Source organism: Schistocerca nitens, chromosome 5 (assembly GCF_023898315.1).
Source record: "Schistocerca nitens isolate TAMUIC-IGC-003100 chromosome 5, iqSchNite1.1, whole genome shotgun sequence".
Classification (NCBI taxonomy): domain Eukaryota; kingdom Metazoa; phylum Arthropoda; class Insecta; order Orthoptera; family Acrididae; genus Schistocerca; species Schistocerca nitens.
This window is the reverse complement of record NC_064618.1, coordinates 737,475,868-737,490,768: the sequence shown is the minus strand read 5'-3', so window position 1 is coordinate 737,490,768 and position 14,901 is coordinate 737,475,868. Positions and strand designations below refer to the sequence as shown.

Sequence of the window (14,901 nt, the reverse complement as noted above, 5' to 3'; positions counted from 1 at the left end):
AGGCAAGGTCGCCCAGTGTGGTGTGTGCTCCACCTTTGTGCCTTTCCATCTGTGCACCCTATTTTTTTTGTGGGGGGGGAGGGGGGGGTGTCACCAAGTAACTGCGTAACTGCACGGTGGTAGCCCCCCTGACTGCACAGGGGTCACACTGTTGGGGCTTGAGCTGAAGACTCCCCATGCATGCCAAGGAGTATGTGCTCATTGTAACTGGGCCACAGGGACTCCGAGCAACAGATTACTGGCCAAGCAGCCATTGCTGAGGCTGGTTGTTGCCCATGGGGAGAGCCTCCATTTTCAGTGGTGGCACCATGGTGGATCAGCTGCAGATGAAGCGGATGACTTTATCACCCTCTGGTGGCCATATGGTCCCAGCATCTCTATGAAAGAACAGTCCTCTTTCAATGCAGAGAGATACAACACAGAGATACAAGTGTAAAATGTTTCTGTCCTTGGCTACATCGTGGGAGGAATGTAGGGCTAAGCAGCAAGCAGAGCAATACTTCCCACAGTACTTGGTTTGTACAAGGACTGATGGGGTTTCCTTCTTGGCCACAACGCCGTTCTTCTTTTCGAAGAGCTTAGAAGACAAGTTCGGGGAAGTGGCAGCCACCTCTAAAATGAAAAGTGGGTCACTTCTGATCAAAATGGCATCCCCTGCCCAGTCATGGACACTGCTCGCTTGTAGCAAGCTGATTGACTTGCTGGTGACTGTCACACCCCTTAACAGTCTAAATTTAGTTCCAGGCATCTTTTCCAAAGAGACCTTCTCTTACTATCTGATGATGAGCTACCTGCTAACTCGGAGTGACAAGGTGTACACTGTGTCCATTGTGTACATAGGGGACCATGTCAAACCGTATGTTCTCTCCGCCTATGCGGTGCTTCAAGTGCTTGAAATTTGGAGACATGTATTTGCTTTGTAGCATTATCCCCATCCGTAGAGACACTGGATGAGCACTGCATGCAAATGCTCCCTTTGTGCATTCTCCCATCTCTGTCAACCATGGAGAGTACTATTCTCTTTGCTTACCAGATTGCACTGTTTACCAAGAGGAAAGAAAATTCAAGAGTACAAGGATTTAACAAACTTAGTTTCAAGAGACCAAGAATAAGCATGAGTGGTTGCACCCAGCATGTCAAATAATGTCATATACTACAGCTATGACAACGTCGCCACCTTTTGGTGACGGTACTCCCACCTGTTCCACCTCCTACAGTGGGCATGCAGGACCGCTCAAACATGCCTGCCCTGTGATGGTTGGGGGCTCTACTCTTGCTGCTTCCTCCACACCTACTTTGGGATCAATGGCTTCCTACCTACCAGGGACATTGGCCCCCATCTCCTAACAAGAGACAAATCACATTTCTCCGGCCTTGCTTGCCAGGGAGGAGTCCCTCAGGACACTTTCGTCGAAGGTTTTTGCTGGTCTACAACTGGATACTAGCAAATGAGTGAAGAAGCCACAGGCTGCTGGTTGCAGGTCTTCGCGATTACCATTATTACCTGAAACTGATTCAGTGAAGCCCTTGCAATCATCAAAACCCTGTAAGGACAGGAAAGACAAGAAAAAGTCCTCCAAGAAGGAGGACATTTTGGTGGCCCCCATGCCACCAGATCCTGCCTCTTCCACTCCTGTGGCTGAGGCAGAGTGTCCGGTGGCCCCTGAAGTCCCAGTTTGCACTACACAGTGGAACCCGGAACCAATGTATATTGATGGCGTAACCCCTCAACCAATGGCAGAAGGTAACCATAAGGCATAATCTGCCTTCTTGGTCCCTTCATGGCCTCACTGTGTATTGACAAAACAATTCTCCATTGGAATTGTAGCAGTTTTGTCCACCTCCTGGCTGAGCTACAACATCTTTTGAGCACATCACCTGCCTTCTGCATTGCCCTTCAGGAGACTTGATTTCTAACAACACAGACCCCAAATCTTCATTGATACTGGGAATATTATAAGAATCTTGCTACATATGACGTTGTGTCTGGTGAAATTTGCACGTATGTTCTACACACTTTGTATAGTGAACTCGTGCCTCTTAATACCACTTTGGAGGCTGAGGCTGAGGCTGTTTAGGTAAGAGCATTTCAGGGTATTACCATCTGCAATGTTTACTTCCCTCCCAACAGTGAACTGTCTCAGAAATTGTTTGCAGTGGCTTTCTCAGCTCCCCCCCCCCCCCTTCCTAATCTTGGGTGATTTCAATGCCCATAACCCTTCATGGGGTGGAGCCATGATCACTGGCCACGGAAAAGACCTGGAAAATTTACTGACATAACTGTGCCTCTTGAATACTGGCACCCTGCACACTTCAGTGTGGCACACGGTACCTTCTTGGCCATAGACCTTTCTACTTGCACACCTTGTCGATGACCAGTGTGATAGTGAGCACTTCCTGATCTTCTTGTGTCTCCCTCAGTGTCACTCCCCTGGGTGCCTGCACAGATGGGCTCTCAACAGTGCTGACTGGGGTGCTTTTGCCTCTGCTGTCGACCATGGCTCCCTGTCGTCATATGGCGATATCGATGAGGCAGTCCGGCATACAGCTACAGCCATCCTTTCAGCACCTGATTTAGTGGTCCTCTGTTCCTTGGGCCCTGCCTGATGGAAGACAGTACCATGATGGTTCCCGGAAATTGCAGAGGCTATTTGAGATCGTAGGCTGGCACTCCAATGCCATAAGCAGCACCCATTGATGGGGCATCTCGTTGCCTTTAAGTGTCTCTGTACCCGGATCTGCCACCTGATAAAAAGACGGGAGCAAGAATGCTGGGAATAGTACATTTCAACCACCGCACCATGTACTTCTGCTTCACAGGTTTGGGATAAGATTAGTTGTCTCTTTGGATACCAGTCACCTGTACGTGTATCTGGTATTACTTTGAGTGGCATTGTCTACACTGACCCAGGTGCCGTCGCTGAACATTTTGTTCTCCACTATGCTCATCGTCTAAAAATTATCAACCAGCCTTTTGTATCCTAAAATAGTGGTTGGAGCAAAAGCAATTATCTTTCCTACACACCACCTGGAATCATATAATGCTCCATTCAGTGAGTGGGATTTCATCAGCGTCCTTGCCCACTGTCCTGATACAGCCGCAGGGTCGGACCACATCCACAACCAAATGACCAACCCCCAAACCTACCTGCAGATTGTCAGCGTCATATCCTTGCCATCTTTAACCACATCTGTAGCCAGGGCACACCTATAGTGAGGGCGAGTTCCCATTGCAGCGGTGAGAAAGCATCATTGTCCCAGTACTGAAATCAGGTAAGCACCCTCTAGAGATCGACAGTTATCATCCAATAAGCGTCATCTATGTTCTCTTTAAATTGCTTGAACGCACGATGAGCCGGTGTCTGTGTTGGCTCCTTCAGTCTCAGGGTCTTTTGGTTCCTTCGCAGGGAAGTTTTCACCGAGGCTGTTCCACTACTGATAATCTGGTTTACCTGGAGTCTGCCATCCAAACAGTTTTTGCCCGATGTCATCTCCGTATAGCTGTTTCTTTGACCCCCAAAAGGCTTACGACACGACATGGCAACACCACATCCTCGCTACCTTATACAAGTGAGGTCTCCAGGGTCTGCACCTGATTTTCATCCAAAACATCCTGTCACACCATAATTCCAGGTTCAAGTTGGTGCTTCTCACAATACCCCCCCCCCCCCCCCCATATTCAAGAAAATGAAGTCCCACAGGGCTCTGTACTGACAGCCCCTCTCTGTCTATTAGCCATAAATGATCGAGCAGTAGCTGTAGGGTCCTCATTATCACCCTCCTTGTATGCTGATGACTTTTGCCTCTACTATTCCTCCTCTAGTGTGGGTGTAACTGAACGTCAACTGCAAGGCGCCATACAAAAGACAAAGGCATAGCCGTGGCTTTCGATTTTCCACTGCCGAGACATGATTCATACACTTCTGTCAGCATTGTACCATTCACCCACAACCACAACTTACATCGCTTCTTAGGAATGGTCTTCGATTCTTGGTTGACGTGGATACCCCATCTTTGCCAGTTAAAGCGAAAGTGCTGGCTGCACCTTAATACATATCTTCAGTAACACCAGCTGGGTGCAGATGGCACTACCCTTCTGCAACTTTAGAAAACTTTGATACAGGCCCGCCTCGATTACGGAAGTCTGGCATACAGTTCAAGATCACCCTCAGTTTCGTGGATACTGGATGTGATACACCACTGGGGGATTTGACTTGCGACAGGAGCCTTTTGAACTATCCCTGTGAACAGCTTAGTTGTGGAGGCTGTGTGCCCTCCATTGTGGATCAGCTGCCAACAACAGCTTGTCAATTATGCTACCCACATTCGCAGCTCCCCTAAGCATCTCAACTACTGTCTCCTCTCTCAAAACATGCTAATTCATGTGCTGCAACGGTGGCCCTAATCAGGGATTACGATCACTATCCACATCTGGTCTGCCCTTTCTCTGAACTTCAGTTGTTTCCTCTTCCACTTCTTCTCTGAACCCACTCATGTACACCTCCATGGTGCATCCCTCAGCCACAGCTTCATCTTGACCTATCACAAGGTCTGAAAGACTCGGTTTGTCCTGATGCCCTCCGCCACCAATTTTTCTCCATTCTCGGCACGTCCCAGCAACACTCTGTTGCCTACTCTGCCCAGGCTGAGCTGCAGCTGTCTGCGTTTAGTTGTCCAGTCTGGTCCTCACCTTACCTGCTCTTTTACTCCCCCCCCCCTCCCCCTTCCCCCCCCCCCTCGTGTGGTCGGTTAGACTTGCTCATCTTTCGTCTCTCTCTCTCTCTCTCTCTCTCTCTCTGTGTGTGTGTGTGTGTGTGTGTGTGTGTGTGTGTGTGTGTGTGTGTGTGTGTGTGTGCGTGTGCGTGTGTGCGTGTGTGCGCGTGCTTCTCTATTCATGTCCAAGGCAATCTCAGAGTAGAATACCTCTTCTTAGTGTGGGGGGCGGGCCTGATAGGGCACCTTGCTTGCCTTTCTTCCTCCGTCTCCCTGTCGTCTAATACCTCAGCTTCGCTGACATTGATAGACCTTGGGGTTTTCTTCCCCTGGGTTTTGCGTGGTAGGCTCTCTCTGATCTGCAGACATATAGACCCATCTGTTCAAGGTCAAAGGGACTGATGACCTAGTAGTTTGGTCCCTTTAAGCATCCAACCAACCAACCATGAATAGAACTGCAAACTCACAGTGTTTGTATTGTGTCAACCAGTTAGCATTAAGAGTGCAGTGCCTTGACAAAATACGGAAAAAGCAACAAAAGAGTTTTTGTGTGTTGGAATATGTGAGATGTTTACGTATTTAGTACTGCAGCAGTGACAGATTGTGGAGGCACTGAAAATCCTTGTGAAATTCTGGTGCATGAATGAGATTCGCTGAAGAGTAAAATTTTCTGTGCATTGTCACACAAAAAGCTTTAAGACCATATTTCTTCTGTAAGAATGTCGTGATGGGCACCTCTTACCTAGAAATGGTGCAATTGTAGTTGTTTCCACTAGTGGCTGCTAATTCCAAGAATTTCATCTTCTAACACAACAGGGCAACCCTTCATTGAGGCATCAATGTTTGTAGCTACCTAAACAATGAACTTCCATATTACTGGATTGGTCTTAGTGGCGAAGACAATGTGGCTCTGTTCCCTTGTCCACCCTAGACTGCCTGACCTAACACCTTTGTGACTTTTTCCTTTGGGGATACATTAACCCTAGAGTACCAAGTTGTGAATCCCAAGACATAAATTTACCCCACATTTTTCTAAGTTATCTCTGTTAAAAAAAGTTTTTTAGTATTATAAAGTAATAATCAAACATATGTAATATTTATTAAGAAGTATTATTAATGTCTTACAATATGGCAAAGCAAATAATAATTATAATATCAATGTATTGTATTGTATTGTGATTGTCATATATGGAAATATGAGATTGCACCTATCTATTGTATTCAATTGCACTTTTTGTTATAACAGTGCGAAACACAATAGAACGTATCATAAAGCATAAGAATCATTGAAGGAACTGTTTAGCATAAGACGTACATTGGTAAAAAATATAAAGCTAACAACTACGAAAAAGTAGTTCCTCATGTAAAAGGAAATAAAGATTTTTATAAATTAATTTCAAAATTTGATGAAATTTTGAATATATAAAACATTTAAAAACTAAACTGTTATGCCAACTTCGACAAATATTTTTCCAGTGGTCTATGGACACTGGTTTTGAACACACACAGCATTCAAAGGAACTTTTCCAGTCTTCATTTTGACTGCAAAGAAAGCATAAAAGCATAGTCCACTGTTTTTTGAAATCATTTCTGGTTGTGCTGCTGATCTTGGAATATCGCACCCAAAATGTCAAAATCTGTTCCATGGTTATGCGAAGCTCTTTGGGTAAATTTTTTTCTTTTGAGTCTGTCTTTCATTTCTGCTTCAACCAGCCCAAAAGCCAAAGACTTGAGAAAATTGCTTTGTCTCTTTGTGCCACCATTCCCCCTATACAAGACATAGGCATTTATTCCTGATGCATCTAAAAGCCCATACACATATCGCACTGACCAGCACCTGGTTTTTTGTGCTGTTGTCTTGTTGTGACTTAGTAAATTAAATACATTGATTCCCCCTTTATTGTTATTGTAGAAAAGTGCTATGTTCAATTTCTTTGCCTTCTTATTTATTTCACCTAACTCGTGCATCATTGACAAAAGAATAACATTTTTATTTTTCTTTGGAATGTTTGACTCCAATATTTTTTCTCTCCTGTTGTAAATGAATATGGATGAATAAACTGGCCTGTTCTTGGTTTGAACAGGGATTCTGGGATTTCTGGCTTGTTACTGGGCTTCTGGTTTATTATTTCATAAGGTGCCAACAATTGTCAACTTTTTGTCAGTCAGTTTGTTCGTTACTTCACAAGAAGCAAATCAATTTCCATTGTAATGTTCTGGTTTGTTCCATGTATAGGTTCACATAATTTCACCACCAAATATGTAGGAATTGAAACACTTTTATACCTAGTTTCTTTTCCAAATATTTTATGCCCCCATTAAAGTAATATGTCTTCTTGTCACATAATGAAATTATCTTTAGCCCATATTTGTCCTACTTGCTTGGCAGTTACATTTTGAATGGGCATCTGCATTGGAAGCTAAGGAATGTCTCGTCAATCTGCTTTGGAAGCTAAGGAGTGTCTCATCAACAGTTAGGAGAACAGGAGAAGTGTACAGTTATTGACTGTGCTTGACAAACATACATCATAAATCAAGGAATGCAGTGAACTTGCCTGCTGTTCTTCTTTGCAGCCTAGTATGTTGGTCATTAAATCATAGATTATTGATCAAAAAGTCGAATCAGTTTTAAGTTGTAATTCCTCGGAAAAATGGGGACCCTTATACTACAGACCATGCGTCAGTACAATTGACATACACATTTTTTAGAACTCAACTCATAAAAAGTACCAAAAAATGTTTTTATTTTGTTTAAGTTGGTATCTTCAATATACCGTTGCAGCGATTTGTATTTTTCCCGTGAATCAGGAATTTTTTGGTTCATGTAGGTAACTGTTAGTGAAACCATGTCATTAGTAAACAACAGTTAAAACAATTTCTTGGGAGACGTTTTGTTTTTTGCCTCATTGCACCAAGTACTTGTCCACTATATTTTTTGCTGGGACTGTCAATGCTTTTTTATGAATGGGGTGTGTGTTCTGACATTACCTATTTCTGCCATATAAAATTTTCCGTACGTGGTGATTACCTTCATCTGATGAATCAACCTCAAATGGCATTACGTCAAATTCATCATCCTCCTTGTTGTCTGTGATATGACTGTCTTCAGGTTAACTCACATCTTCATCTGAGTCATGTTAATATACATTTTAAGCCTCTTATTATTTCCTATGGAGTTGTTAATGTTTTGTCAGAAGACATATTCTGTGTCTGCAAAAGAAATTACCACGTGTTTTGTAAATAAAAAGCTTTAACAAAAATAACAAGGTGGGGTGATCTTTTTACCCCGACGGATAAATTTCACAATTTGCCTGTTAAATTATGATGAAGAATAAAGCCTTAGAAATTATAGACTCCTCAGTGTGAACAACAATACTGAATGGAAAGGTAAATAATGACTTCCGCCCAAGAAGCGTAACATAGGATAAAAAATTATGTGGCCTGGGGTAGTTTTTTATCCAACCTTGTTATTCTACGGTTAAGTGCCGTGTTTATATACCCTCACTGCCAAGAACACTGGAAGAGCTCAGAGAATGCATCATTGCTGCTGTGGTGACCATTGATAGAATGTTGTTACGTAAGCTATGGAGCCAACTCGCTTGAACATATGTCATGTGACCACAAAGGCGCTGACAGTATGTTTGCAGAGTGCAGAATGCAAGCTTGTTAGTTTATGGTTCTGTACATGCATCAATCATATTTTTACATGTTGTACATGTAGTACTTTTAATTGAACAGAATGGGCAGTGTCTTGAATGGAGGGTATAAGATGGATGTCAGACAAAAGCAAAATAAGGATAATGGAATGTAGTAGCATTAAATCAGTTGATGCTGAGGGAAATAAGACACTTACGACACTTAAAAGTTGTAGATGAGTTTTATTTTTTGGCCAGCAAAGTAAATGATGCTGACCAAAGTAGAGAGATTATAACATGTAGATTGGCAATGGCGAGAAAAGCGTTTCTGAAGAAGAACAATTTTTTAACATTGAATATAGATTTAAGTGTCAGGAAGTCTTTTCCTGGAGGTATTTGTCTGGGTGGGGAAACAAGAAATTTTTGGCACAACTTGACAAAAAGAAGGGATTGGTTGGTAGGACACTTTCTGAGACACCAAGAGATCACCAAGCATTGGAGAGAAGTTTGTAGTAGTAAAACCAGTTTTTGGACTGAAGAAGAAGAAGAAGACGACGACGACGACAACAACAACAACAACAACGACAACAACAACAACACTTTTGAAAACGTAGAGCTTTGAAAAGAAATGAATCATTTATAGTAACCTTGTACTGTGCATTTCCCAAAATAAATAATGCTCCTTTAGCCATTTGGTGTGACCATTAATTTGTTTTAGGTCAACAATGCTACCCATTTTAAAGCTATTGTCCACATTTTTTCTTTTTGTTTTCTCAACCACAAAGCTTTCACTGTTTGTGAAATATCACTGTGACAGTTTAGTACATGAAATTTTTCATATTTTCCTAATTCTCAGTTTTCTTAAGTGAAACTAAAACATTTTCTCACCAAATAGAATTCATTGTTCATGATTCCTATTACAGCTTTTCCCTTGTCACTAGAAGTTTTACTGCGAGAGACTGATATACCAACTAAATATCACTCTCTTTATTCTGTTTGCTCATTTGAATTGTACCATTAGCCCACAGCCCTCTTGTGATCTCAAAAGTTCTTTTTACGAGGTCCATTATTTGTTGTGTAGGCAAAAGAAATATTTTTAATAGAGAAGAAAATATCTTACTTTTTCTTCCTGTGGACTATTTGCTATTTTGTGGGCAAGATATTCACCATGCTTGTGATTTATGATACTGTTAAGTGTTATTTCTCTAACACACTTCAGTCTAACATTTCAGTTTAGTTTAGTTAGTTACGTGTTCCATTGATCAATAGGACGGAAAACCATTATGATGTGGAACCTGTCAAGTGCACAAGAAATGCGCACAGGAAACATCTTCTTCTTCTTCTTCTTCTTCTTTTTTTAAAAAAAAAAAAAAAGAAATATTGTGTTATACCTAAATATTTCTATTATCTGTCCCATTCCTTTAAATGACAAAATGCATGTATTATATCTCCAGATTTATTTACTCATATTCAAGAATTCATCTATGGTATAGAAGGAGTTGTCAAGGAGGTATTATTTCAATTTGTTTTTGAAACTATTACTGCTGTCTGTCAGACATGTGTGTATTGCACTAGTGATGTTCAGTTGATTATTTTTCAGGAGTAATCAGGATTTAAAAGTATTCACCCAGCTGAGGTATACTTCCTAACCAAAAATTTTTATACATTGCAAGTATTTCAGAACAGCATTCATCCCATTCTCTTCTTTATTTTATCCGTATAAGTGACCCATCACTTAATTCAAAAAACAATATAAATGTTTGTATATAAATTTAAACATAAGGGAAATTGTCACATACTGTGAAAGAGAACTGCAAACATAGTAAAATATCATAAATGTAGTTCTCTGTAATAAGTGCTGTAAATGTACTAAGTGGCAGAATACAATACATAATTGTTATTGCATAATCAAAATGCCAAGGCCTATATGTAATGATACAACATATATTAATTGAAGTATATCAAATGGCTAAATAAATAAATAAATACATAGACAATATGTACCATGTTGCAAAAATTGGGTTGAATCTTGGTAGGAGGGGGGGGGGGGGGGGGGGAGGACCGGGACCGGAATTGGTGAAGGTAGAAGGAATTACTTAGGAACTTACAGTCCTTCAGTCCTTTTTTAAAAACCTTTAGAATGGGATAGCTTAGATAGAGTGATCCTTGAGTGTTAAGCCACCGGACAATAGATGTACAAAACATTTATTAACATCATTCAGGGAACATACATTGGTACTAAGAACATTAAACAGGATTACTTAAATCATGATCCCAAACCTTGATGTGTTTCACTCAAGAAAAATAATATTGGGTTGGTGGCACGAAGCCACTTATAAGGTTCTTAACAAAATTAACAAGATTTCTTTAATTACTATGAGCCACTAGCCACACATATTTTAAAAACAAGGTAATAATGACATACAATGGCCTCTTGACCTAAAGCCGTTGGGTATATCTACAGATTTGCGAAGTGATCACCTGCTGTATTATCTTCAACCTAAGATAAAATCAACAGCCCTTAGTGTACGCAACTAGATTAGTAGTATGCACTGCAATGGCTGCACACCTAACAGGAGCTGCTTTAAAATTTATTATTTAACTTAGCAAAATCTGTGGACCACAAAACATGGGCACTAGCCCCTTCAGCAAAGTGTATGAAGTTTAAAGACAATTTGCTTACGATAAATAAAATTTCTACACCAGAGTTACATAAACACAGACACTAGTCCTTGGGAATTAATGGCCTAAAATGTAAATCTGAAGTTTAGCAAGCTTTCCAAAATGAGTTGGGATGTAATCCTTTTAAAATTACAAGACACATAACAAATACTGAAAAAATTACAACACACATTTTTAGTTACAGACTGTAAATGACAAACTTCAGACATTAGCCCTCCTTGAAATTTTCCCCAAAGCAACTCAAACAATGACACAACATGGTTATTCAGACTCCAGCACCAGCCACGTTGAACTACACGTTAATAGGCCAATTTTCCTTAAGAACTATTGCATTAGTAACAAGAGTAAAGATAATTTCAGTTTGAAATCAACAACCACATTGAGCAACACAATAACTGTCGGTTCCCTTAAAATTGAACACACTTAAGTTTAAGCTTTACATACTTATCATCTGAGAGAATAACCCCTGAGAGAATAACCCATGACTTTACTCTTGGAAGTAATGAAAAAAGAATGTGATCACTTACAGTACCTTGAACCAACAGCCACCTTTTCAGTACTTGAGAATCAAAATTATATCACCTATTCTGTTGCAGTCGGTTTACCAGCGCGTTTTGCTGTCGGCATAGAAACCAGCTGTTAGTAAATACAAGTCATCGGCTGATAACATTAAGCAAGCACCACACTCAGGACGTTTGGTTGCTTACATATAAACTTTCCAGCTTCTACAACAGATAACAGAAAGAAATGTAAATCCACACTGGAGCATGAAAGATAGCACCCACCACGCTCCTCAAAGCACAAGCAAACAAAATTTTCTACATGTAGTTAATGAGGTGGATCAAAGTAGGACACAGTAGCAACTCGAACACTCATGGTTATAAAGTTCTTAAGGGTTGGTTTACTCATCGTATCAGGCAATCTGTCACAGCATAAGTCCTGGAGACAGTTACTGTAAAAGTCCAACTTCAGAAAAGTTAAAATTAAAAATCATCTTGCATTATGTTATTTTAAATACATTTATTATACTTTCAAAACAAAATTAAAGTATTATTACAAAGGCAAACAATACTTACAATACAAAAGGAGCAGCTACGTGCTCACTGCTCAAAAACTAAAACCAGACTGACCCCCTATGCCAACATGGTAGTCATTATTTATAATTTCTTAACAATCCCGAACAATCCTCGGCATCGTTTAATGTCAATTTTTGATTAATTAACAATTAAAATTTACATATAAAAACTGAAAATACATATATAAACGTATGTCTGCTCAGAACAGTAAGTACACTACGATATTACTACATGTCTGTTATTTCATTCGAGAATAAACTCTCAAATAAGGAATTACAATAATACATTTATATTTTCTATTAATTACTGGAGACTCCCTTCACTGGAATTATTCCCTTCATTTACAGAGCTTCTACACTTTGAACTGAAATAGATTAAAAAGTTATTTTCTCAGTTATAAGTTTTTCTAGACGAGTTACATATTTTGTTTACATGTGCGATCCTGAATTAGACTGGGAAATGTTCATTTTAAATAGGCCTCAATGGGCTGTTATGTTTCATCATGGTGCACTCCCAGTTGAACACAGGCACCTACCTGGCTTGCTTTCACGACTCTCCAGTACATCAAAACAACTGACTGCCGAGGCGTGGACGTGTCCACCGCTTGTGATAACCATTAAACCTCCTCACAGGGAACCTCTCCCACTGATGGCCCACTGCTCACTGTTCAAGTGCAAGGGCAGAGGGCTTTTTCTATGCTCAGAATGACCACGACCTCTGACTTTAGCTGCATCGATACAACTACATGGCCGATTGACAGGTGGAATCAATACACATCTGTCAACTCTGTTACAATAAATATTTCCAATGTGGACAAAAGTACATATCACCTAAGAAGTGTCCCTTCAAAATCATAAGTCTTTTTTTGTATTGAAATTCTCTCTAGATGCTGTTACCCATACATTACATTATGTTACCCTGATATAGTAGTGACCAAATATATTCAGTACACAAATATTTAAGACTCACATCATGCATATTAAATAGTTGTTCAAAGTTCCTTAATGAGCCCTCGATGTGTCTTGAAGCAAATTCCTAAAGTGAGAACTAGGAGATATATTTGGGCTCAATACACTTATTTATAAAAATATAACTTTCAAATAGCAGCATATGCATCAAAATAAACATTGGGCACCTGTATTTACGTCACCATTTGTTTTCATTCCAGAGTACTGTGATAGTTGAGCAATGTGTTCAGGAGCTTCGTGGTCTGATGCAATCACTTCCAGTATACTCAGAGCATTTTCTAGCCATAATATGCAATATTGTGCGTGGGTATCGAGAAACTTGTCAGGCTGCTTATCGTGGCATTGTGCAACCTGATTCTGAGGATAAACGAATTTGTAGTGCTGCCTGGTTACGTGATGAAGACATTAGCCGTTTTATCAAGTAAGTATACTGACACCTCCCACAAAGCTGCCAGAGTTAGTGGTCATGTACTTGAGGTGTGTTTGCTTGTGTGAATGAGTGGTGCATGTTTCTCTAGACTGTGGCTGAAACCTTATGTGTGTCTTTTAATTGTGCCTGTCTGCAACGTACCATGTCATGTTTATGATAAGTATAAATCTTATCTTTTCTTACATTATTGATATTCCTAACTGAAGTTTCATTGTTTGCTTTTTACTATTCCATACTTCATTCTGCCTACACCACTTTCATAAGCTTTATTTGGCTGCTTACTGCTGTATTCATTTCACAAGATTTAATGTGCTATTAACTAGATTCAGATACATTTGCATAACACTACATAACACTATCTCAGTATTTAAGTTAATAGTCATCAACCCATCAATTGTATGTTGCTGTAAGCCGTATGTAATCCTGCCTCAATAGATTTCACCGTGACTCCTACAGTATTCTGATTGTTCACGCCATTCCGTAAACCACATAATTTCCTGTAGCATGAGAGCAAAACAGCAACAAAGAGCATTGTTTGTATGTATAGGCTGACAGCAGTAGTTGTAGATTTATGCATTAGAGAGGAGTTTTGCTGTTGCCTTCAGGTCCCTACCAAACTGGGTGGACCTCCAAGCATCAAAGAAGGAAAGCACTATAGGAGCTGTAACAGTGGAAGAAGAGAGTCCAGAGGAAGTACGGCAGCGTAACATGAGGGAAGCGGAGATTTTAGCCAGCAACTTGGGAGAAGGTGGAATCAGTCGTTATGAAATATTGTCTGATGTGGGGCAGCTACGTCGCCTTGCCCATCTGCAAGAGAGTATGGTAAGAAAAATTTTCACTTTCTAGTCAATTCTGTAGTTAAATTCCTTAATTACATATCATAAGTAAAACTAGTATCTTTGAGGTCCAGTATGTGTCAAATTAAATTTTCATCTTTACAGTAATGTTTTCAATTTTTGTAAGTTTGCCATTGATCTCTTAAACATTCCTCTAATGAGGAATGCTATTGAAGCTGACAGTCACTTAGTTCTCTTTGGTTTTAAAGGTAAAGGCTTCAACAATTTGAAGATTATAATGTGCTAACAAAAAAGTAGAAATTTGTTTGTAATCACTCTATTACCCCGCTGCTGAGACATGTGGAAAGTAATTTGAGGTCTATTACGTTTCTCTCTACATTCAATCAGAATTCCATGTAGTATCTCTTACTCAGTAGAAACATGTTTCAGAATGTTAAAATATGGTTTTCATTTTGTCTAAGAGATTAGACCCATTATTATATGGATCCCATATTATTTGTTGTCTGTTCACAATCAGTGTGTGTGTAATTTTCACCAATAATTTGAATTTTTTACATTTTCATCAAAGTCCTTTGTGTGTGACATGTGCCATGTATAAAA

General features: G+C 40.1%; 1 protein-coding gene across 1 annotated transcript in view; it reads left to right on the top strand.

Annotated features, from left to right (window-relative positions):
- LOC126260965 (exocyst complex component 4) overlaps window positions 1-14,901 on the top strand; it is a 239,737-nt gene that overhangs the window by 141,965 nt on the left and 82,871 nt on the right. The window contains exons 10-11 of the mRNA XM_049958489.1: window positions 13,275-13,495; window positions 14,110-14,326. Of these exons, the coding sequence (XP_049814446.1) occupies window positions 13,275-13,495; window positions 14,110-14,326 (438 nt within the window). The remainder of the gene's footprint in view (window positions 1-13,274; window positions 13,496-14,109; window positions 14,327-14,901) is intronic.